At 35.7% G+C, this 23484-nt stretch overlaps 2 protein-coding genes and 1 non-coding gene across 3 annotated transcripts; all 3 read left to right on the forward strand.

Annotated features, from left to right (window-relative positions):
- Positions 1 to 8108: 8108 nt before the first annotated feature.
- Positions 8109 to 15570, forward strand: LOC109005962 (probable serine/threonine-protein phosphatase 2A regulatory subunit B'' subunit TON2). Its single transcript, XM_018985083.2, has 12 exons — positions 8109 to 8507; positions 9873 to 9964; positions 10252 to 10314; positions 10422 to 10520; positions 11065 to 11223; positions 11583 to 11654; positions 11795 to 11927; positions 12659 to 12723; positions 13039 to 13114; positions 13964 to 14065; positions 14568 to 14760; positions 15154 to 15570. The coding sequence occupies exons 1-12, from the start codon at positions 8369 to 8371 to the stop codon at positions 15389 to 15391; spliced, it is 1431 nt and encodes a 476-aa protein (XP_018840628.1). The 5' UTR covers positions 8109 to 8368; the 3' UTR covers positions 15392 to 15570.
- On the forward strand, positions 14918 to 15036 carry LOC118344080. Its single transcript, XR_004797847.1, has one exon. It is a non-coding gene; the product is annotated as a small nucleolar RNA snoR104 (small nucleolar RNA).
- A 5218-nt stretch (positions 15571 to 20788) lies between the features above and the next one.
- LOC109005960 lies at positions 20789 to 22296 on the forward strand. The gene has a single exon (XM_018985081.2). It carries the CDS (start codon positions 20902 to 20904, stop codon positions 22060 to 22062), a length of 1161 nt encoding a protein of 386 aa, XP_018840626.1. The 5' UTR covers positions 20789 to 20901; the 3' UTR covers positions 22063 to 22296.
- Positions 22297 to 23484: the final 1188 nt, after the last annotated feature.

Consider the following 23484-nt stretch of genomic DNA (forward strand, 5'->3'; position numbering starts at 1 on the left):
GGGGGGAGTGGTTTTCCAAGTTTGGGGACTTTAGGTTCAAATCGAGGCGGCACGTCACCAGACACGTGACAGGGATGGAGGATTTAAATTTTGACAGGGATGGAGGATTTAAATTTCAAGCAAAGAAGATTTTTATTATAAAAAATAAAAATTTTATTTTCAAGTTAACTAGTAGAGTAAACATATAAATCAAATTTTATTATTTAAATAATATAAATTATGTAGTCTACAAACCAGCTCAAAAATATAATCTGTTAAAAAAAGTAATGAAAGATGTACAACCATTTTCACAACTCTTTATATAATTTTATTTTAAAATTTATGATTTTATAAAAGTATCTCAACTTTAAAATACGAGTAATGATATATATAGTCGTAGAATACGTAAATTTTGTATAATCTTTTAGAAAAAAAGTGAAGTTCATAATTAAAAAATTAATATTTTTTTATGTAAATTTTATATTTATTTACTTTTTCTAAAAGAATTGCGTGACTTTACACACTCTACAATTATAAATATTATTTTTCTTCAAATACAGATTTACGAAGAGTTGTAGACTTATTTATTATTTATTATTAATATTTCGGTCATTCGATGTTAACTAAAAAAATTGTACAAAGCGATTTCAAGATAAAATTAATAATACAATGCACATAAAAAAAATAATAATTAGAATATGATAATTAGAATAGTCATTTATTATATTTCAAGTATATAGGGTTATGTTATAAACAACATCTTATTTCACTCTCAATTTAATTTCCTTAAAATAATAAATTCAAATAAGTGAGATATGTACGTACTACATAATATTTATCAAGTAAATTTAATATTGGATAAAGGATAAATGTCATCATTTACCTCAATGGTACTAAAGCAAACACTGATTTTTAGGCCTTCTCCACAAGTGCCTTCGTCATTAATATACTCTCAGCACCAATCCTAAAGGACGATTCATTTTCCAAATAGTTGGTTGCTTTTTTCTGATTCTTTTACATTTGAGTGGTTATATTTATTATTTACCATCTTTACCATCGGTATGTCACCATCGAGTTATCAAATTATTGGAAATTAGTTGTTGTATTTTACTAAGTTTTAGTTTATTTTTACAGATAAAATGAGATAAAAGTTGAAAGTTAAATAAAATATTATTAAAATATATTTTTTTAATATTATTTTTATTTTAAGATTTGAAAAAGTTTAATTATTTATTTTATTTTATGTGAAAATTTAAAAAAATTATAATAATTAAATAATATAAAATAAAAAATTTTATAAAAATAAATGAGACCTTGTAGACTAATCATTTGATGCCAAGAATATTGAGAATATAATAATAAAAAAATATATAAATGTAATTTTTCTTTTACATTATTATACAATGAGCATAAAGCTTGCTCCAAAAAGTGTTATTTTTGTCTTTGATGACTACAGCTCTCTCCATGAAAGGATCATTGCCATCTTGATCGCACTACTCAAGGCGAATATCTCTTGTCATGTCACCTTCGACAAGCAGAATTTTCTCTCCACTCGTGACACTTCTCCAGCCAATCCCACCTCACTTTTTGATGTTTTTCTCTTTTAGCCTGCCCATATGATGCGTCTCAGATACCTTCTACAAGTTGTTTTAAATGCATAAAACCAAGTAAAGCACAAGTTGTTGTCAACAAATATAACATGGTAGCAAAGAACCAAATAGAGAAATAATTGAGGAAAGACCCCATTTTTTTTTAAATCAACCATAAATAAAAAAGATAAGAGATAACAACTTTACTTTGCTGTGACCATAATAGCACTCTACCCATAAGAAAGGTCTAGACAACAAGCGGTCGCAATTCTCAAGTCGGGTTTGAGTTAGTTTAAACCTTAGTCCCACTAGGAAACTCGATAAAGTTTTAGACGGTTGATACTAATAGTCTAAGGTGAATCCATATTCAGATTCGAATCCAGAACTTCATAAATACCAAACCACTTACCCAAAGAGGATTGATCCACCACCCCTCGGTGGTAAATAAACTTAGGTTTTACTAAAATGAAAAGGAAGCTTGTGGCTTTTACCACGAGAACCTTGACAAACAATTGCATTAGGTAATTAAAAAAAAAAAAAAAAACATAACAAAAAAAAAAACATAACAAAACGTAGCATCATTTTTATTCAAGAGCTCAACAATACTATAAGAAGCGTGTCCCAATCAGGCTTGTCATACAACAAAAGGAACACGTGATTTACTATCATGAATGGTTGCAAGAAAACCATGTTGTCCACGATCTAGTACCGTTTCTAACAAGGCTCAAATTGTCACACATGAAACCCTGTATGGTAAAAACATAATAATAATAATAATAAGTGATTGAGTAGTGATTATCGATGGTTAATTAGATTCTTATTGTTACAAGTCACAACAAGAATATACGTTACTTGTCTAAAGCATTGTGGCTATTGAGAGAACAAAAAGAGAGCTTCCACAAAATTCTGCATTTGAGAATTCAGATTGTAGTGTTCCCAACAAATCGTTGCAACATCATCAACCTTGCCTTTGTTGAGTTTGAAGATGAGTCTTTGTTGCCGTGGCCACCACCATGGAGATTACCACATCCACCACCCTTGCCACGCGACCAACATGGCTTCCAAGACCCCTAATAATTTTCATGGCTTTGAGAACAATGGGCTTGAAAACCAAACCAATCGACTAAGGGAGAGAACAGAATGAACCGGTTCTGATCGGTTTGGCAGTTGGTTTTGGAACTTTCTACATTTTCTCAGACTCTCAACGAACCATATCTCGTTACCCTTTTACAGTTTATAGTGTTACACACATAAATTTTTTTTGAGATTTCAAGGATAAAATGACATTTGTTAGCATACACAAATAATTTGAATTAACAAATTAGACATTGAAAATATAGATCAAATATTCAAAACTAACTTCGTGAAACCGAGTTTGGCAGTGTGGCACTTACTGATAACATGAGAAGGTCTTAGAGATGAGAGAGAAAGAGATGGGATGCAAGGGAGAGAGAGAGAGAGGCGGCATCGGAGCAATGGGGCTGGCAAGTTGAATCTTGCCGGTGGATAACCGGACGGAGGGGGAGAGACGAAAGAGGTTTGAGAGATGAGAGAGAGAAACGATGCTAGAGATGATGAGTAATAAAGAAGATGGGAAGGGGGGCTTCATTCCTAACCAAAACAATGTCGTTTAACTTACTAAAGTTAAACAGCTTCGTTTTATATAAAAATTAAATAAATAATATATATATTATATAAGTCGGTTCATTAGTTTGAACACCGAAACTGAACCGACAGACATCATCTCCATCAATTTTGACTGGTTCCAAAATCTAGCGGCCGATTTCGACCGTTGTTGTTCACACCTAAGGAATAATATCTCAAAATTTGGAGATGGGTTAGCCAGTTAGGGCTTATACTCACCCATGTACTGGTGGATTTTGCCTTCCTCAAGCCCTAAACACATTATTGTGTGATTTAGAATAGTTATAAAAAAATTTAAAATACATTTTCTCACAGAATCACCCAATTTAAACAAATATCCTTTTTAATTGCTTAATCTAGTTGGATGGTTTAGAAAGGGATGCACATGCATACTGGGGGTGAAAACTGATCCCATCGACGCGGTTTTGGAGTAAAATTGATGACGACCGATAGTTTATTTTTGGGGGAGGAAACCGGCCGAAACTTATCGATGAGGAGAAGAAACACTGGCAGTTCTCTAGCGGTTCACGGTCGGTTCATCGACGAGTTTCGTCTGAGAGAGTAGAGAGAGAGGGTGTGTCGCAGAGGAGAGAGAGAGAGATAGGGGATGAAAAATGCGATCGCATCACTGGGAATAAGACGCCCGAAAAAGAAGACGACCTAATTTCAAAACGACGCCATTTGGTTTAGACCAAACGGCGTCGTTCTACTTAAATTTTTTTTAATACGTTATGAATAAAACGACGCTGTTTGGTAGTTATGTTAAAACACAACTACATAATTTCTTTAATCGGCTGGTTCAGCGGTTTGAACCAGGTTCGAACCGATGTCGAACCGGCCGATATCGGTTTACACTATTTTCTACTGCATGCCGACCGGTTCTTCATCGGTTTCGGCCGGTTCTGAGCTCCGACGACCGGTTTGAGTCGGTCTAGGTCAGTTTCTCAGTTTCTTGTACAGCCCTAATGTATACCCAACAATATTCTGTGAGACTTTCAAACAATGTATTCCTGGTATGAGTATTTTTATTTCTCTCTACATTAGATCATGTAATTTAATCAAAAAATTCGATTCTTACGGTAGGCAATTAAACTTAAGGCTCATTTTGACATTTGAAGTGTCTAAGGGGATGTTTGGAAAAAAGTTTACACCCAATCTCATCTCATTTCCTTCTTAAACATTATTTAAACATAAATAATTTCAAATTAATCATTACAACTTTTTCAAACTAATCATTACAACTTTCCAAAACTTTCAAATAAAAAATAAAAAATAATTCAACTTTTTCAAATCTCAAAACAAAAATTATATTAAAAAATTATATTTTAACAATATTTTAATTTTATAATATTTCTTATTCAACTTTTTCTTTCTCATTTTTCAAAATCTAAAAAAAACTTAACTCAAACTATCTTACTATTATTCACAAATAATCTTGCTATTATTTACAAAATTCTCATCGCATCTCATTCCTCAAGCATCTCCTTAGAATTTTATGAATAGTAGTGAAATGATTTGACTTAAAATATTTTATTGGATTTGAAAGGAAATAGAAAATTTTGAATAAATATATTATAAAGTTAAAAAATTGTTTGAATATAATTTTTATTTTGAAGTTTGTAAAAATTGTAGTGATTTTTGTGTTTTGATGACTATTATGTGATGATTAGATAAAAATTTGAAAATTAAAAAATAAAAACTGTTTTGTATTTAAGTGATGTTGGAAATGAAATTATAAGAAATTTTGAGAATTTTAATAAATATGTGTCTCGTTTTTGTATCTAAACAGACCCATTTACTCGTTCTATAAACCAAATTGACATTTTGTTTTTCTAAGCAATCGTATTATATATATATATATATATATATATATATATTTAACAGTTATAAGATACAATAGTCAATAGGGTGGGAGGCCCTAACATTCAACCCAAACTAGCAAATAGTAGTGATCAAATAGTTTGATTATTCACAAAATTCTCATCTTATCTCATTCCCCAAGCATCCACTTAGAATTCTGTGAATAATAGTGAAATAATTTTACTTAAAATATTTTATTGGGTTTGAAAAGAAATAGAAAATTTTGAATACAAATATTATAAAGTTAAAAAATTGTTTGAATATAATTTTTTAATATAATTTTTGTTTTGAAGTTTGTAAAAATTATAGTGATTTTGTGTTTTGATGACTATTATATGATGATTAGATGAAAAAGTTAAAAATTTGAAATTAAAAAGTGTTTTGTATTTAAGTGATGTTATAAATTAAATTATAAGAAATTTTGAGAATTTTAATAATTATGTATCTCGTTTTTGTATCTAAACGGACCATTTACTCGTTCTATAAACCAAATTGACATTTTTTTTTTATTTTTTTCTAAGCAATCGTATTATAGATATATTTAACAGCTACATAATACAATAATCAATATGGTGTGAGGCCCCAACATTCAACCTAAACTAACAAATAGAACACAAGAAAAAAAAAAAAAGTGGGATCTGAGGTCAATGACTTAACCTCCACCCACAAGGAGAAGCTACTTAAAGCGACTTTGATACAGTTCGATAAATGGACTGTAATACTACGACTGAAAGTTACAGTGAAGAGATTTGTGTTGCATTTTGCTGGTCTGGACTGGCTGCAGGAGACTTCCACTACCTCTTTCTTTCGATCTTTGGTTAGGAGAAGCAAAAATATAGGTAGATGGCAAACAAGAGATCCGTCAAATTGCCGGAGGATGACGGCTAGGGACTGTGGTTGCATGTGGGGAACACCCACTCTAGGAGTATAAAGGTCGGTCGGATATGAAGAATTCGAGGTTGTTGGCCCCATAAATGTCACACGTGGCGGCACCAGGAACTTCTTAATGTGGTGGCGTGTGGATCTCACGCGCGCTTTGACCCGCGTGTGTGACTCACGTGCTACTTTGTTTGTCAATATTCTTCGGTCGTTTGAAAGATTGCGGCTAGGAAATATTGCAGTGGGGCGCGTGGCGGTCACTGGGCTCCAAAAGCAGCAGATCAATGGTTCTCTTTGCTATGGACGGGAAACAAAATAAAGATCTGAAAAAAATGGGTTACACAATTTCTGGACTAGCCAGATGGGAGGGAGAGAGGAGCCAAAGCTTCACCCCCTTCTAGGCGGAGAAGATGGGATCTTTGGTGGGTTTTGGTCGAGAGCAAAACGCTGGAGAAAATATTGGGCCCTCAACTTTTTATCTCCTTGGCGTTCTTAGTATCACAATCAGATTGACCTTAATTGAACGAGTGAAACCTAGAGTAAAGGGCTATAAAAAAAAATTGGTTGAACTAGTGTGTATGGTCCAATTTAACTAGTCTTGTCCAGTTTCGGTTCCTAATAATTAAAATCGGTTAAAAACCGATTTAGTTCCAGTTTTGATATTTAGAACACCGGTTCGAATCGAATTGGACCAGTATATAAAATTTTAATTTTATTATTCATGTCTATTATTCTTATAACATAAAATTAAGAAACCTATGTAGCCGAGGAAGAAACCTATGTAATCAAAACTAGAATGGCACCAGCCATTGCCATTGAAGCCAGCCTTCGAGCAATGACTCTGCTTCCCGGTGCATTGCGAAAATTCTCAATGACTCTCACTATCAGGTCAGTGACTGGAACATACAGTTTCAAAGAGGTTTTAATACAAGGCAACCAAGGGCACAAGGTGAGAATCCCAGGATTGGTCAATCTGAAAATTATGGGATGTGGTGGTAATATTCTTTGTAATATATGGGAATAAGAGGCTAGATATATTTTCTGGAATATATATATATATAGGATCGCTGTAAAGATAACTGGTATAAGTTTGCTCGATGTTTACGGGCATCGAACAGGTTCTATTCGACATGCCTAGTTATTCTTACTTCCGGGCTTCATAGTCTATGTATTTCTTTTTTCTTTTTTTGAACACATGTTGTTTGGTTGTTCCTAGAAACCTAAAGAACATAAGGGAAAAGACAACAAAATTGCATTTTACAATACCCACAATTTCAATTCTTTACATTTCCTTCGTTATCTTTGAGACTAAACAGATTATAATTTCTGCATGCCAAAATTATTTGCTTAGGTTCTCAAGTTACCATTGTCCTTGTTTTTATTTTTTGTTTGCGCTCTACGAAGTTTTATACGTACGAGAAATAACTCTCTACACTCGTTACTTGTTGGAAGTTTTTGTCAGAAGTATGAAACATGTTTAATAGAATGTTTCAGATAAATGTTTTCAAATGTGTGTCGTGGTGGGAGCATGATCGGGCGGGAGGGAGATAGAGAGAAATAAGGCTTTTTTAGAAATGAGGCTTGCGTGAAGATGATCTGAGGCAAGGGAGAGAGAGAGAGATTCAGAGGTTGAAGAGGGGGGATTGGGTGGACGCGCTCCAACATTCTTTTTTTCTTGGAGTGCCTACGTGGCATACTATCATTGACTGGTGTGAAAACTACTTTTAAACCCATCCGGCCAAGCTTTTCTCTTTATATATTATTAGGTTAGTTTCATAAGTATTCAATTAAAATAATTTAAAAATAATATGTCAATTATAATAATTTTGGGTTAAAGCATATAATTGTTAAAAGTTATAAAGGTAAGAGGAGTATTTATAATTTGAGTTTTGCTACACAATTTCCATCACACTTTACATTTCATATCTTTTTAAATTTTTTAGATTTTTAATATTTTTAATTTTTTTTTGAATTTATTCTTTTTAAATTATTTTAAAAATTCTATTTATTATTCATATAATAAATTTGTTATAAAAGAAAAAAAATAATAAAAATTAAAAATAATATGAAGTGTGGAGTGTTAAGATTTTGTGAAGATTTATTGTTATAATTTACCTTTATAATTATCGCCAAATATATAACCAACCTTGAGCACGCGTGGGAAGAATCGAATCTAAAACCCGGAAACGGAAAAAGGTAACCGTGGCCATCCGTAGCACCTTGGCGAGAAGTCGAAATCAGACAAAAGTTTGGTCTTCTCCCCTGCGTGGGAGCTCACAGATCGGAGGGCTCCAAGAACTGGGGCTTTTCTAAGTAATGCACGCGGTTCTAGTGCTGTAATAATCGTAGATTTGCTCTCAAAGTGAACGCAGAGCTGGTCCCAGTCGAGTCGGGAACTCAAAGGGGGTGACTCGGCCATGTACAGTGGGTCCAGTGATGGCGAGAGCCACGAGGCAGTGCAGAGGAGGATCCCGCCGGCTGCTTCAATGCCTTGGGTCCGAAACCTTCGCCGGTTCATCGGATCCGGTGACGGACTCGGATCAGAAGCGTTGATGGGTGCGTATGATCTGTCTCTGTCTTTCTATCTCATTTTTTTTATCCATTTATTCCTTTGTCGAAATTTGGTTGGTAATTAGGTTTTTTTAGTGAATTCCTTTTTTCTGTCTGGTATGCAAAATTTTCGAGTCTGATATTTAAATGTCGTTTGTATGTGGTAGCCAATTGTATTTGGAGCCGGTGACTCCTATAAACTGTGTTTAGTCTGCATTATTTTTTTGTCGGTTTATTTTTTCCACGAAGGTTTAGAAGTGGTGCGGAAGATGAATAGGTTTTAAGTTATCAGAGAACTTCAATTAGCAACTGAGGGCAACATCTATGGGGTTGGGGAGAAAATGGAGGACGATCTTTGGGACCGATTAAAAAAAATTGGTTAGTTTTCATTTGGGAGCTGAAGTAATGGGCACATGCTCAGCCGAGCCCAATACGACCTTTTGGCTTAGGTCAAGTAGGTCTTTCAACTTGGACAATGCTGTCTGAGAAAACGAAAAATGGTGCACTAGGTTTTTCTTTTACTCTTCCTTCATTAAAAATGTTTGGATTAAGAATGACAAGAGGAAAGTTTTCTGATGACATGAAATCTCACAAAGGCTGGATTCTTTGGACCCACCCATGGAGAGTAGGCTCTGTTTGGATGCTAAGAGTATCTCAGATGATCTGAGTTTATCTATGAATAATAGTGAGGTAAGATGTTTGAGTGGGTTTTTGTGGGTCCCTTAAGATGTATTTTGATGTGTTTGGGTGTATGAAGTAGGTTAAAATATGTTTAATTTTTTTATGAGAAGTTAAAAAAGTAGTGGGTCCCATCAATGATTGATTTGTTGTTGTATGGAATAATAATAATAGTCCCATTAATGAACATTGCTGAGTTAAGATGAAAAAAATGAGGTTATTTCAGATGAAATAAGTTGTGTGTATTTGGATGGAGAGTATATCCATCCATACGAAACTATCTCAGATGATCTGAGATCACCTTTGCACCCAAACGGGCCAATATATTAAGTAATCGAGGGGAACTATTTGTGCGGTATCAAATCCAGGATGTGGTGTATGAGTCTACAGCTCATCCCAAGCCCGACTTGGTGAAGCAGCCAAAGCCCTTCCCAAACTTATGCGATGGTATTTTTTCTCTTTGCATAATTTTACTAGAGTAGCCCACTGTATTATGTGATCGTCAGATTTTAGTTTGCCTTTTGATGTTTTTATTACTTATCTTATAGTTCTGTTATTATATTCATGATGGCTTATTCTTAGTATGCCGATACATCAGTTGCAGACTTGATATCCACTCCTTGATATCAAAATGTGCATTTCCTTTTGATTTGGCTATTTAACTTGGTAAATTTTGTTTCTCTTCCTTTGTAGAGCTTGAAACGAAGAGAATCTTGCTTGATATATTTAAAGAGAAGCAACAAAAAAGTGCTGAAGCTGGCACAATCCCAAGTTTCTATAAGAAGGCACGTGCTAGAGTTGTAGCTCTTATTTTGAGTTTGAAAGATCTTTTATTAAGATGGATAAGGACTAAATATGAAGGGGTTTAATTCATTTCTTTATTTCTTGGTGCATTTGTTCATTAACAGACAAAATTTATTTGATATGAAAAAACTGGTGACAAGCTTTTCTCAGACTGCATTTCAAATTTTTTGTACTCTGTTTTTGGAATATTCTTTTTTTTATACCCTTTTATATTGTACTATTGTCTTTCATTTTTTTTACTCTGATGTGTTTTTCCCTCTGGGTTTAGAAACCTGAAGAAGGATCCATCAGCCACAGGGTTCAGAGGCTGGCAAAGTATCGATTTTTAAAGGTATGTTCCACATCTTCCTGTCTAGCTTGCTAATAGTTTTTTAGTTTTTACTGATAAAGTATTTGGTGATTTGCTTCACTGGTGACATTATCTCAACATTATTGCAGAAGCAATCTGATCTATTACTTAATGCTGACGATCTAGATGCAATGTGGTTTTGTCTAAGAGAAAATTGTGTAATTGATGATGCTACTGGTGCGGAGAAGGTCTATATACTCATCATCTTTGTAGTACTTAGTTATGCATTTATTTATATATTTGCTGGAAAGAAAATCATACGTGTAATTCATCTTTTTTCCCCTCCCCCCCTAAGTTCAGGATGTGGATTTTTTCTTTTCAAATTTATATCCTCTATACTCCTAAATCATTGGGTTTATAAGTAATAAAATCTCTATTAATAAAATCATTGTTACCATCAGAATGGTATAACCCACTTCACCTGAACTTCTTACGTATAGAAGATTTAGTTGCAATAAGGCCTTAGTTTCTGCTAGCTTCAAGCTTGGAACCCAAGATTTTAAGTAATTTTAGTTGGTTGCCATTAGTCATGATTTTAGATTGTTACCTACAGTTCAAGGGAAACCTCCTCCTCTATGTCATTTGACTGACTTCTGAGCTACTTCAGCTTTGTTATTGTTTTATATGTCATGTAGCAATTCTTGGCCTTATTTCATGTCAGAAAAGCTTTTCAAGCTGTGTATTCTAGTATTATACTGATGCTAATACATTTCTTGCTTTGTTTTCTTGTAGATGAATTATGAAGATTTTTGCCACATTGCCTCTGTCTGTACAGAGCAAATAGGGCCCAAATGCCGACGCTTTTTTAGCCCTTCAAATTTCATGAAATTTGAGAAAGATGAGTCGGGAAGAATTGCCATTCTGCCATTTTACCTTTATGTGATGCGCACGGTGGGTATTGTTCTTAGATGCCAAATGCATAGTATGATTTTGCTTAGGTACTGGAAGTTGTTTTTGATAAGTAGCAGAATTGAATTTCCATGGTTGTATGTCATTTAACTTTACTTTCTTGGTGAGGATTCTGGTTGTGTACTCTTTTTGATGAGGCATATGATCTATGTGGTTCATTCTACGTGTTGTACTGGAACTGTTGCATGGGTGTAGGACTGTGAGTCTTAACCATTTCTATTACTAAGTTGAAACATGCAGTAGATTGTGTTGATTAGGCTGTATTTTTTTGACAAAGATTTCTCTCTCTCTCTCTCCAAAAAAAAAAAAAACTAATGTGACCTTTCTTTGTTGTTCTTCAGGTATCGCTTACGCAGGCTCGAATCGATATGAGTGAACTCGATGAGGATTCTGATGGTTTTCTACAAGCTCATGTATGATTTCTCAACATTGTTGGGCCTTCAGTTGTTTAAAATGAGTTATTGGGTCCTTCTGTTATATGATCAATATAATTCAATGTCAGCTTATTTTTTACCATTTTCTATAATCCATGAATATCCGGTTCTTCTTCCAGGAAATGGAAGCCTATATACGAGGCCTTATTCCTAATTTGGCACAATTACGGGACATGCCTGCAGCCTTTGTTCAAATGTATTGCCGCATAGCGGCACACAAATTTTTCTTCTTTTGCGATCCTCATAGACGAGGTTTGTTGCATATCCTTTAACCACGAAATTGAGTTGATGTTCTATTGTCTGATTGTCCTATTTTAAGAAGCAATACCCATAGACTTTTTCCTGTTGAGTGAATCTGGTACTGATGTTTGATTCTTAGTTGCAATTATTTATTCTCCTTGGTACAGTTTGGTAAACATTATATGTCTGTACATTTACTTTCGTTTGATGTATCCTACATCTTTGACTTTATAATTTGGCATAAGAAGTGGAATATATATCTGCATAAGGATGAAGTTGAGTATTAGGAAATTAAATCCCTTCAAATGAAATGTTTCATACCTGAGCATGTTGGGGCTGTGTGAAAGTTTTTTGATGAGTAAATACATTTTATCATTTAACAATGAGAGGGCTTGGGTCTCGGGGGAAAATTATAATTTGTCTCTTTGACAGCATGAGGTGAGTTGTGAGAATGCAGAAATAATGGCGTGAGATAATGTTGTTTCTGTGGTGGTAGAGAATATAGCCGATATGAAGAAAAAAAATTGAAAAAAATGTATAATTTTACATATATTTTAATTTACTGAGTATAAATAAGTTGGTTAAATACTTAAAACAGATATGGTTGGGTTATCATGATAATATGTCTGGTTTGGAAATTTTTAGTGTCGATAAGTTATTTTCACTGATAAATTTTTGTGCAGTTTTCATAATGTTTCTGCCCCTTGTGTTTGCCAATAATATAAGGCTGATTTTTCTTTCAGGCAAAGCCTGCATTAAAAAAGTGCTGCTAAGTAACTGTCTCCAGGAACTAATGGAACTGCACCAGGTAGATTGTGTTTAGCCTAATATATCTGTAAGAAGAATGTCAGTGAAAGCCTTCTGTGGCTTGCTTCTCTCGATCTTTGAGAAGTTTTTGGCAACAAATTACTTGTAAAAAAAGGTTTTGGAAACAAATTTGCTTGAAACTTTTAATTATGATCTTTACTTAGGGATGGAAGCAGTACATATTTATGTGGAAGAAACTGCTGAAATTTTTGTTACCCATTCGTGTTGACGGATGGAAAGAGATTTGAAGCTGATTTTTTTTAATAAGAAGTTGAAGTTGAAACTAAGTTTATCTTCTACATTTTATCTATGTTAGGAAAGCGAGGAAGAAGTTACTGACACTGAGCAAGCTGAAAACTGGTTCTCCTTGACATCTGCTCAACGCATATGTGGTGGGTGTTTTGCATGCTGAAGTTCCGATATTTGCTATTTCCTGGTTTCAGTTTGCTCCCTCTTTAGCTGTTGTCTAAATGATCTTAATTGTAGATCATGAGTTTACACTGATTCAGTAGGTTGCTGAAGTGCATATTGTTTTCCCTGGATAAAGTCTTTACCTTGGTATTGTTTTGGATCCATCTCATGATTTTTCTTGAGAAGAAGAATAAAAATAATGCGTGACAATTGGCAAGTTAAAGATTAATGGTCAGTAATCGTTACCAATGTACAGGAGCCTTTTTATGTTGTCTTACTTTAGTGAACTTCATTACGGTGGTATGTTCAATAAATTATATTAGCTGCATTCATTGCATTATGGTGGTATGTGACTTTCTAGCCTCGTGGAGAGGTATATGGGGCAACCCTCAAATTGCATCCATATGGAAAATGATACCTATATGTCTATGGTGGTGCATTTGGAGGGAGAGGAACGCAAGAAGCTTTGAAGATCAAGAGCAATCGATGGAAGAGCTTAGAAATTTGTTTTTCAATACCTTGCTTCATTGGTCGATTGTAATTGATTTCCATGGCATGTCTTTTTATGAATTCCTTGTATCTCTAAATTAGCACGCATAGGCGTTGCTCTTGTATATGTCCTGTATATGGGGGCTTTTTGCCTCCTTTTGATCAATAAAATTTTGTTTACTGATTAAAAAAAAAAGAAAAAACAAAAAACAAAAGCTTCTCTCATTAGCAGCATGTATGTTGCAGTTAATCTTGGAATTGATGTTATGATGTGTTTAGAGTGATTAAAACTGCTGCCGTTGGGATCATGTCGCTAACTGCACCCTCATTCTTTTGTGCAGACATGTTTCTTGCCCTTGATAAAGATATGAATGGAACATTGAGCAAGCAGGAGCTTCGAGAATATGCAGATGGGACACTGACTGAAATTTTCATTGAAAGGGGTAGGAATCAACACCCTTTTCTGCACTGTTTCCCTTTCTTACTATTTGAAAGTGGATGCCAATTTTTAAAATGACCTTGTTTGTTTTACTGAAAAAGGCTATAATCCTTGACAAATGATCTCATATAGGTCTTGCCCTCCGTCATTGCTGCTTTGTAGTTTGACCATTGTGTGATGGCCTTCTATTAAGATGTGCATTATAGACTCAAACAGTAGCTCTTTATTTTGCATGTTGGGATGATTGAGAACTAAACGAAATTTAAATGGAAGAAATGTCCATAACATGTCCCAAAAAAAGGTCCTACCAGAAAAATATGTTGAAAAGTTATCTCCCTATACAAAATAGAGGGCACCAAAACATATCCAAAGATCCTGGATAGCTTTACATTCCTTGCTACATCAAACACTCTACATCTGCGCGCACACACACACACATATATATATTTGCATTTTGTTTTCATTTCCTTTTATTCATTCCTTGCAATTGATATGCTTTTGAATAGTATTTGATGAGCATGTTCGCCGTGGAAAAAGTGGTGGAGGAAATGCTAGGGAGATGGATTTTGAAAGCTTCCTGGACTTTGTACTGGCCCTAGAAAACAAAGACACTCCAGAAGGTTTAACTTATTTGTTTCGGTGTCTTGATCTTAATGGAAGGGGTTTCCTTACTACAGCCGATATTCACTCTCTTTTCAGGTGAGAAACCTCTTCTGTTGTGGGTGATAATCTCGCTCACTTATCTATCTGGTGTGCTTTTCTTGGTTGTCGTGAACAACTTATATATATATATACACACATACAATTGCCCCTCCATTTTCTGAGCAAATCAAGTTTAAGCCAACTATGGAAAAAAGGGAAGCATCCAAAGCTGAGAGATGTTTCCTTATAAAACCTTCAAACAGATGACCTCTTTAGTTACCAGCTTGTTCTACTAAAGCAAGTTATGCACTTGTCAAATTACCAGAGACATCAGTCCAGATATCAAACCCAGGAATTATTGAAATTATGGTTTACCTATTAAAATCTAATTGTTATTGGTTTTATAGCATGTGAGTAGCATTTTGATTGCTTTATGAAAAATTAAAACAGGGATGTACACCAGAAATGGATCGACGGTGGGAACTATGAATTGTGCATCGAGGATGTAAGGGATGAAATTTGGGATATGGTAAAACCAGCAGACTCGCTGAGGATTACACTGGCGGATCTACTCAATTGCAAACAGGGTGGGACTGTAGCCAGCATGGTTATCGATGTTCGTGGTTTCTGGGCACATGACAACAGAGAAAATCTTCTCCAAGAAGAGGAAGAGCCAGAAGAAGAATGACATGTAAAACTGCCCCTGCACTAACATAAAACTGGTGTCTGAATCCGACTGTAATATTAATATCGTTATGACTATGATGCGTTTCTGCTCTTCTTTCTAATTGTAGATTTTTCTATGTACGTTAATGTTTTTCTTTTTAAGCAACTGAATATATTAATGCGGTTTTCATTAGTGTGAAACAACCTCGGTACAGAAACATGTGAATCCCAATCAATGCTAAACTTCATCAGCACATCAAATAAAGGAGAGGGTTCCATTGAACAAGAAAAAAGGCCTCTCTAATCTTTCCTTACAATATTGAAAATGTCAAAGTTTCTAAAGAAACAATCTGCACCATCAGGACTAGCCCATAAATTGGGTCTACCCTATCAGGATAACTAAGGACAAAAGGGGGACCATGAAGAGATAAGAAGGGACGTGAGTGAAATAAAAAGAGGATTGCATATGTCAAGGAGGATAGAAAGGACATGAGTGAGACGTGAGGGTTACACATGTCAGGGGGACAAGAGAGATATTAGGGTTATAGAGTGGCAGAGGGTCAGAAGAGAAGGCAAATGGATCGCGTAAGGGAGATTTGCCAAAGGCAGACAAGCCTATAAAAGAGGGTTGCACATATCAGGGGGAAAGGGGGACAAGAGAGATATTAGGACTGTAAAGTGGTAGATGGTCATAAGAGAAGGCAAAAAGATCACGCAAGTGACATTTAACAAAGGTAGACAAGCTTATAAAAGGGAATGCCTGAACAACATTAGGGGGGGACTTCTTCTGAACTGATCAAAAAAGGCCATCTGGACAAATGAATCGATGGAAATATTCAGATAGGAAGAGCTTCAACTTCTCTATACAGTGAGGCATGAGGATCCATGAGTGATTGTAAACATATATATATATATTATATTGGAGACTTATCTCCACAAAACCCGTGGACGTAGGCATATTGCTGAACCACATAAATCTTGTATCATCTCTATTTACTTTTCCTGCATTTATATTCAATTCACCACCATGGATGTATGAACCGATACCGTATAGTCGCACCGAAACACTGTCGGGGGCTCCAAATAATTCACATCGCGGCACCGGGAGTGTAGATTTGCCAAGGCCTACGAAACACGACGTCAACAGTGGCGCCGTCTGTGGGATCTCTGTTGTCCCATAATCCGTGTGTTCTTCGTAGGTCGTCAAAGACACACTCTCAGAGTTCGCGATGTGAAGAAGAACAAACTGAAGCAATGGAAGGAAGAGCTGACGAGCAGCCTATGATAACACAGAAGGATGACGCGATAAAGGTGGAAGAAGAATGATTTTCCAATGCACTGAATAAATCCCAAATAAAGAATGGAGCTTCCTCCAGATAAGTATTCTCAGCTTTTTTGAATTTTTACATTTATAAAAAGGGGCAAGTATATATTTACACGCCCAGTCGGAGATTTGAGCTCCACTGCACTCAGTTCATCTTAATGAACTATGCGGGGATTAAAACACCCAGTAAAAACTTTACGCATAGAAATCATGCTGCTCGGGCATTACAAGTGAATATTGTGCACTTAAGTGCATAGTAGCACACAAATACTCACCTGTACGGTACTTGGATAAAATACTGTGCATTTAAGTGCACAGTGTGTGAGCATGCACGCACTTCTGCATGCATGCGTACGTACCCACCGTGCACGACACGAGTGCACGGGGCCCAGCTTCCCGTGCGCCCATAGCTCGCGGCGCGGCACCGTGAGCCCAGTCACCCGTCGACAGTCCCCACCTGGACCGCCGGCGGTCTCTGGCTCCAGAAGCTACGGCCCCCCACCGAGGGGTCGTGAACAATGCTCCCGTGCTCACCACGCCATGTGCACGGAGAGAGAGGGGGGCTAGCGCCCACTGTGTGGTTCACCGGCCCCATCTGCCACTGTCGGAGCGTCATCGGCAGCCCCTCAAGTCAGTTGAAGCAATAGCCCTCTGTGCTCCATTATAGAAAGTCTGGAAATTTCTTTGTCATCAATCAAGTCAGTGCCAGTAGCTGTGATCCCATTCAAACAAGTTACCTTGCCTTTGTGAGTGAGCTCCATCCTCAGCTCCACAAAATCCCAAAGAATAGGGCCCAATAATAGTAACCACTGGACCCCTAGAACAACATCACAACCCACTAGAGAAAGTGTAAAGAAGTCAGTGAAAAATGTGGTGGTACCTTGCATCTGAACCAGAGCTGAGTTGCACCTTCCTTTAGTTGACAGTACCTCACTATTAGCTACATTTACCTTGATTGAATGAGACTTCTCTATCAACAAACTACACTTAGAAGCTACTGAAGTATCCACAAAGTTATAAGTACTTCCAGTATCTACTAAGATTACCACCCTTTCGCTTTTCAACCGCCCCACTACTCTCAGTGTTTTAGGGCTTGGTGCACCTACCATAGCTTGTGGTGAGAGTGAATCAATCTCCATTGTTTCTTCAACAACTGCTTCTAACACTTATACTGCTTTTTCATAATCCAATTCATGGTCAGTATTATCAGACACCTCCATTCTCTCCAATAAGCCCAACTTTGGCCTAATGCATTTATGTCCTTGGTGCCATTTTTCCTCACAGAAATAACAAAGGCCCTTCCTCTTTCGTTCTAACATGTGTGCTTCAATAACCTTATGATAGGACATCTTTGTCATAGGTTGGGTTTTAGGAGTTCCTAAAATATAACTTGTTTGGCCAAACTTATTCAAATTCAACCTTGACCCTTGTTGAGTGGAACCAAAAGATCCACTCTCCCATGGCCTTTTTGCACTCCACACATATTGCTCTTGAATTTTGGCTAATCCTAATGCATCATTTAGATTTGTAGGACTCAACATCCTGATAGACAACCGAATTTCATCTCTTAAACCACTTAAAAAACAACTGAGTTTATTCTTCTCATAAATACCTCTAATTCTATTAGAAAGTATTTCAAGCTCAGCTTTGTAAGTAGTCACTATACCCGCATGTTTTAACTTTGTGAGAGCTTCCATTGGATCATCATAAGGAGATTAACCAAATTTGACCTGAACTGCTTGCACAAATTCTTCCCAAGTATGGAAAACTCCTACTTCACTAATATCTTGGAACCATATCAAAGCATCGTCATCCATATGAAATAATTCTATAAATATTCTTTGACCTGGAGGTACTTGATGATACAAGAAATACTGGTTTGTTTTGTATAACCAACCTGAAGGATTCTTGCCACCAAATCTTGGAAATTCCAACTTAATTCCCTTAGTAAATCCTTTGTCAAAGGTTTCCCTTTGGTGTATCTCACTAACAACTTCATTGACATCACCATTCCTCACAAAAGCATGATTTTCAATGCCATTTCTTCCTGCATGTCCCACCACCTCATTACCCATTGAACCACTGGTTGAAATTCTGGAAATTTGTTGCAACAAATCATTAAATCTTTTGTCTTATTTTCTTTGTTTGCACGAGTAGTCTCCTACTGTTGTCTTAAGATGGCAATTGTATCTTTAATATGCTTCTGTTGTCTTTCTTGTTGTTGTCGCAAATGATTCAAATAATCGGTTAACTGCGTATTGGACCGAGTACCCTCCGCCATGATAACTAATACCAAATGTAAGGGGCCCTCTTCAAGTGACTGAATTCAAGATAGCAAATCTCCAAAAAACAAGAATTAGAGAGAGAAAGAGAGAGAAAGTGAGAGAGAGAAAATAGCTTGAATGAACTTCGAGATCATTTTCTCTCATTTCCTTCCTCATTTGATAACTGAATTCCTTATAGACCATACGATGTCGCATAAGTGTTTAGCATATATGAACGACATTGTTTCGCTTACATAAATCACATACTAAATGACAATGTTCCACTTATTACACAAAAATATCATACCAAATGACATCGTTTAGGGCTAAACAACATTATATTCTTCACAAAGGCTTAATGAATTTCTATAATTTTTTCCCTTCATTGTTGTCCTACTGCTCACCTTCAACATTCTCAACTCCATAATTGATCTATGACAGACATACTCTAGGACTGCAAATATCATTTGTAGTTTATTATTACTCGACGTTAAAAGAATGACAGAAGAAATGACCTCGGTCGGTCTGTAAGAGCATTCACATTTGGTTGAGTATACCATCTCTATCTCAAAATTTAGGAAAATTTTTTAATTTTTTTACAAAAATCCTATTGGGGTGTATGTGGAGACTGGTTTGTAAGCAGAAAATTAAGAAACGGAGAATTCGCTCGATGTTGCTCGACATGGTGCTAAAGTGAAACTCAAGTTCACTTGAGGTGTGCTCGACAGTGAGCTCGAGTGGGACACAAATCCTAATGTTCGTTCAAGCCACGCTCGACACCCCGCTCGAGCCAATGTACATTGAATGTTTGTTCAAAATGCGTTCGACATACCTCTAGAGCGAAGAATGTATTTTTTGCCAAATTGAGATTTCCAGCGCCGTTTACTATAAATATGTTATGTTTGACTTGTTTTGTATGACTTTCAATATATTTTGAAATAGAACAATTATCAAGTGAGTGCATAATATGTGAGAGAGCAAAAAGTCATAAAGAGTGTGAGTTGAGATTGAGTGATTGTAATCTCATCTGGTTAATAAGATTTTTGCAGTTCTGTAGACGTAGACAATTTGCCGAACCATGTATATTGTGTGTCGTGTGCTTGATCGTGTTTGCTTTTACTTTATCTTATCATCATTGGTTTGTGTGTTTTTGCACAACAAACCCATCTACATCCGATCGACTATTAGAGGGGAAAGTTTTGCGATTTGAACAATAGCTCCCTAAATACGGAGAGTTACTGTTCATCCATAAATAATTTTTTGTAAATATTTTATTCTAACCAATAAAATAAATTCTTCTTTCAATCATATACATCTTCTCTCATGTTCATATGTGTGATAGTTGAAATTTGAAAAAAAATCTCACTATTGAGATTATCCAATTTTATTGACTATTTATAAAAATATGATTTTTTTAAATATTATTGTTACGAAAGTACTGGTTTTGAAAATATTATCGTCTTAAGAGATAAGGTACTTAAAAAAATTCAATACAGATGAAAAATTGAAAACATGGGTACAACAAATAATTAACTAATCATGAAAATGTTAAAAAAAAGGTAAAAACTTTTCTCACTCTTTTCCTAAAAGACAAAAAATAGTAGTTAAAGATGTACATAGAAATGATTAGAAAAATAATAATAAAAAAATATTTTAATGAAATAGAGAAAAAATTGAAATTGAGACTTATGAGGTTTTGAAAAGATAAATAAAATTTTAAAAAAATAATTTTTAGCTAAAATTTTGAAAAAATAATTTGTTCAGACAAGTGAGAAAACAACTGTCTGCAACCTAATATAATATTATAACGTGAGGGTTATGGTTTCACTTCAGACTCAGTTCTACCGGTGAAGATTGAAAATTTTGCTTTCACTCAGCCAAAGAAGATATTTGCCGCTGAAGAATAGGTGAGTTTCTTTTCTCACTACCTGAATTTCAAAACCCATGTTTTATTTTCTCTGCAAAACCATACGAAATGGGAGATACGCTAATGCAACTCCCCTACCAATACACAAACTGGGTTTTCTGCGGCCCCCATCTTTATCTTTGAAATACATCTCAAGCACTCCCGATCAACAACCTTTCGCAGTCTCATACCTCATAAACGCACTTGGATTGTCCCCAGAAGTTGCTGTATCAGCTTCCAGATATGTTAGCTTCGAAACCCCAGAGAAAGCAGACTCCGTGATTAACTTTTTCAAGAGCCTTGCATTCTCTGAAACCCAGATCTCGAACCTTGTCAGAAGACTCCCCACGGTGCTTTTGTCTGATACTAATAAAACCCTTTTTCCCAAAATTGAATTCTTTGCCTCTAAAGGCATTTCAAGACTTGACCTTGCCAAAATGTTATCTGGGTGCCCTGCTCTTCTTAAAAGAAGCTTAGAAAAAAAAATTATCCCGTCCTTTGATTTCTTTAAAGATTTGCTTCAGTCTGAGGACAAGACCGTTCAAGCAATAAAACGATCTCCGGGTATACTTGTATTTGATCTTGAAACTTGTGTGGCTCCTAATATCAATACACTGAGAGAGAACGGAGTGCCTGAATGTCATATTCTTACTCTACTTAAATACCAGCCTAGATCTCTCATGGTCAATCCAGTTCGGTTTAGAGAGATTATAAAGGAAGTAAATGAAATAGGATTCAATCCTTTGAGGTTGAAATTTTCTCTTGCGGTATTTGCTTTCCGAGCAATGACCAAATCAACATGGGAAAGCAAGGTTGATGCTTACAAGAAATGGGGTTGGTCTGAGGATGAGGTTTTTGTGGCATTTAAAAGACATCCATGGTGCATGATGGCTTCTAAAGATAAGATTATGGGGGTAATGGATTTTTTTGTCAACAAGATGAGTTTGGAGCCTTCGGTTGTTTTCAAACGCCCGTCACTTGTTTCTCTTAGCTTGGAAAAGCGATTGATTCCTAGGGGTTTGGTTGTTCAAGTTTTGTTCGCCAAAGGTTTTGTGAAGAAGGATATTAGCATGTCTTCATTGTTTGAATGCCCTGATGAGACGTTTCTGAGGAAGTTTGTCATGCCTCACAAGGAGGAAGCTTCTGAACTCTTGAAGCTATACAGAGAGGGCATCAGATCTTTGGAGATGAAAAGATAATAGAGGGCGTACAAGGCAGTTAATGGGTTGAAATAATTGTAGATGGCTTCATCATAATGACACCTTGTTGAATTTACTCAATCCACTTTGATTCGTTGCTCTTGAAGCTGTGCTTTGTGATGGATTCTTTCTTTATATGCTGGCATACCTCCACTACTAGTTTCATTGGGAACTTTTGCTAAATGCGAATAACCTGTGGAAATTTTGGCACTTCAATTATATTTTCTTTGATCCTGTTGCATTACAAAGGCATCTAGCTCCCTGAAAAATGCTATTTTTATGCGATTGTGTATTGCTCAATAATGTTGTGGTGCTGGTTCAATTTCGTTATGCTCTATGGTGTGCATTGAGATATACTGCCCAACGACATTTTTTTGTTAATTTCCCACGCATTCTGTTTGACCTTTTGGTGCAAAATTTTTCATTATTTTCAGGGTTGTACTAGTTTTCAATTATTTATTTATTTTTTCAATTCACCGAACCATAGCATGATGTTTATCCAGAATGCCTTTGCTTGTTCAGATGGTTACAGTAAAGAGCAGAATAGAGCAGATGAACTTTTATTTTACAGAGGGAAAAATTGCAGAAAAACACTTTCACTGCGAAGGGTAGGAGAATGACTATGGGGGATTTGTTTGAGAATTTATTGAATTGGTCAGCTGTTATTTTGGGTTTTAAAATATTTAAAATACAGAAGGTTTGTACTTGTCAATTCAGTGTTTATAATTAGTTTATATGTGTTGTAGAGAAATTAAAACTCCATTGTGAATGATAGACAAACTGGATAAAAAGTTTAAACAGGTTCAAAATTGCTCATTGAGAATTATAGTTGATCTTGTTTTGAACCAAATCTATTGCTTATTGCTTTTCCAAACGTCCTACGCTTCTTCTTTCATTAAAATTAGAGAAGAGAGTCATCCCAAGGGCTCGGTTTTGTATAAAAGTTCCGATATGAAAAGCTTTATTTAAGAGGTATTTCAGAGGGTGCTATTGGATTCGAAGAAGCTTATTATCCTTTTGTTTACCTCTGAGCACCATTGTGTACTGGGTGATTGAGAGCAGACATGCTAGAGTCCTTGGTGATGAAGATTAATGGTGGGAAGTTAGTACTCATTAAGCATGCTTTGTCTAATATGCCTATCTATTTACTGTTGATTCTGAATATCTCAAGAAAGATCACGTAGGAAGTATTAGTTGCTGTTAATTCTGAATATCCCTAGAAAGGTCATGCTGGAAGTATCCAAGTTTTTTTCTGACTTATTCTGAGGAGATGCTCATGGGAAGGTTAAAAAAAGAAAAAGTGGATTTCTTGGGAAAAGATATGCAAATCAGTAGAGGAAGGGGGTTTGGGGATTGAGGATTTGAGTGAAGTGAAAAGGCTCTTCATATGAAGTTGCATGAAAGGTTCTGCATGACTCTTCT

This window comes from Juglans regia, chromosome 12 (genome assembly GCF_001411555.2).
Source record: "Juglans regia cultivar Chandler chromosome 12, Walnut 2.0, whole genome shotgun sequence".
Taxonomy (NCBI): Eukaryota; Viridiplantae; Streptophyta; class Magnoliopsida; order Fagales; family Juglandaceae; genus Juglans; species Juglans regia.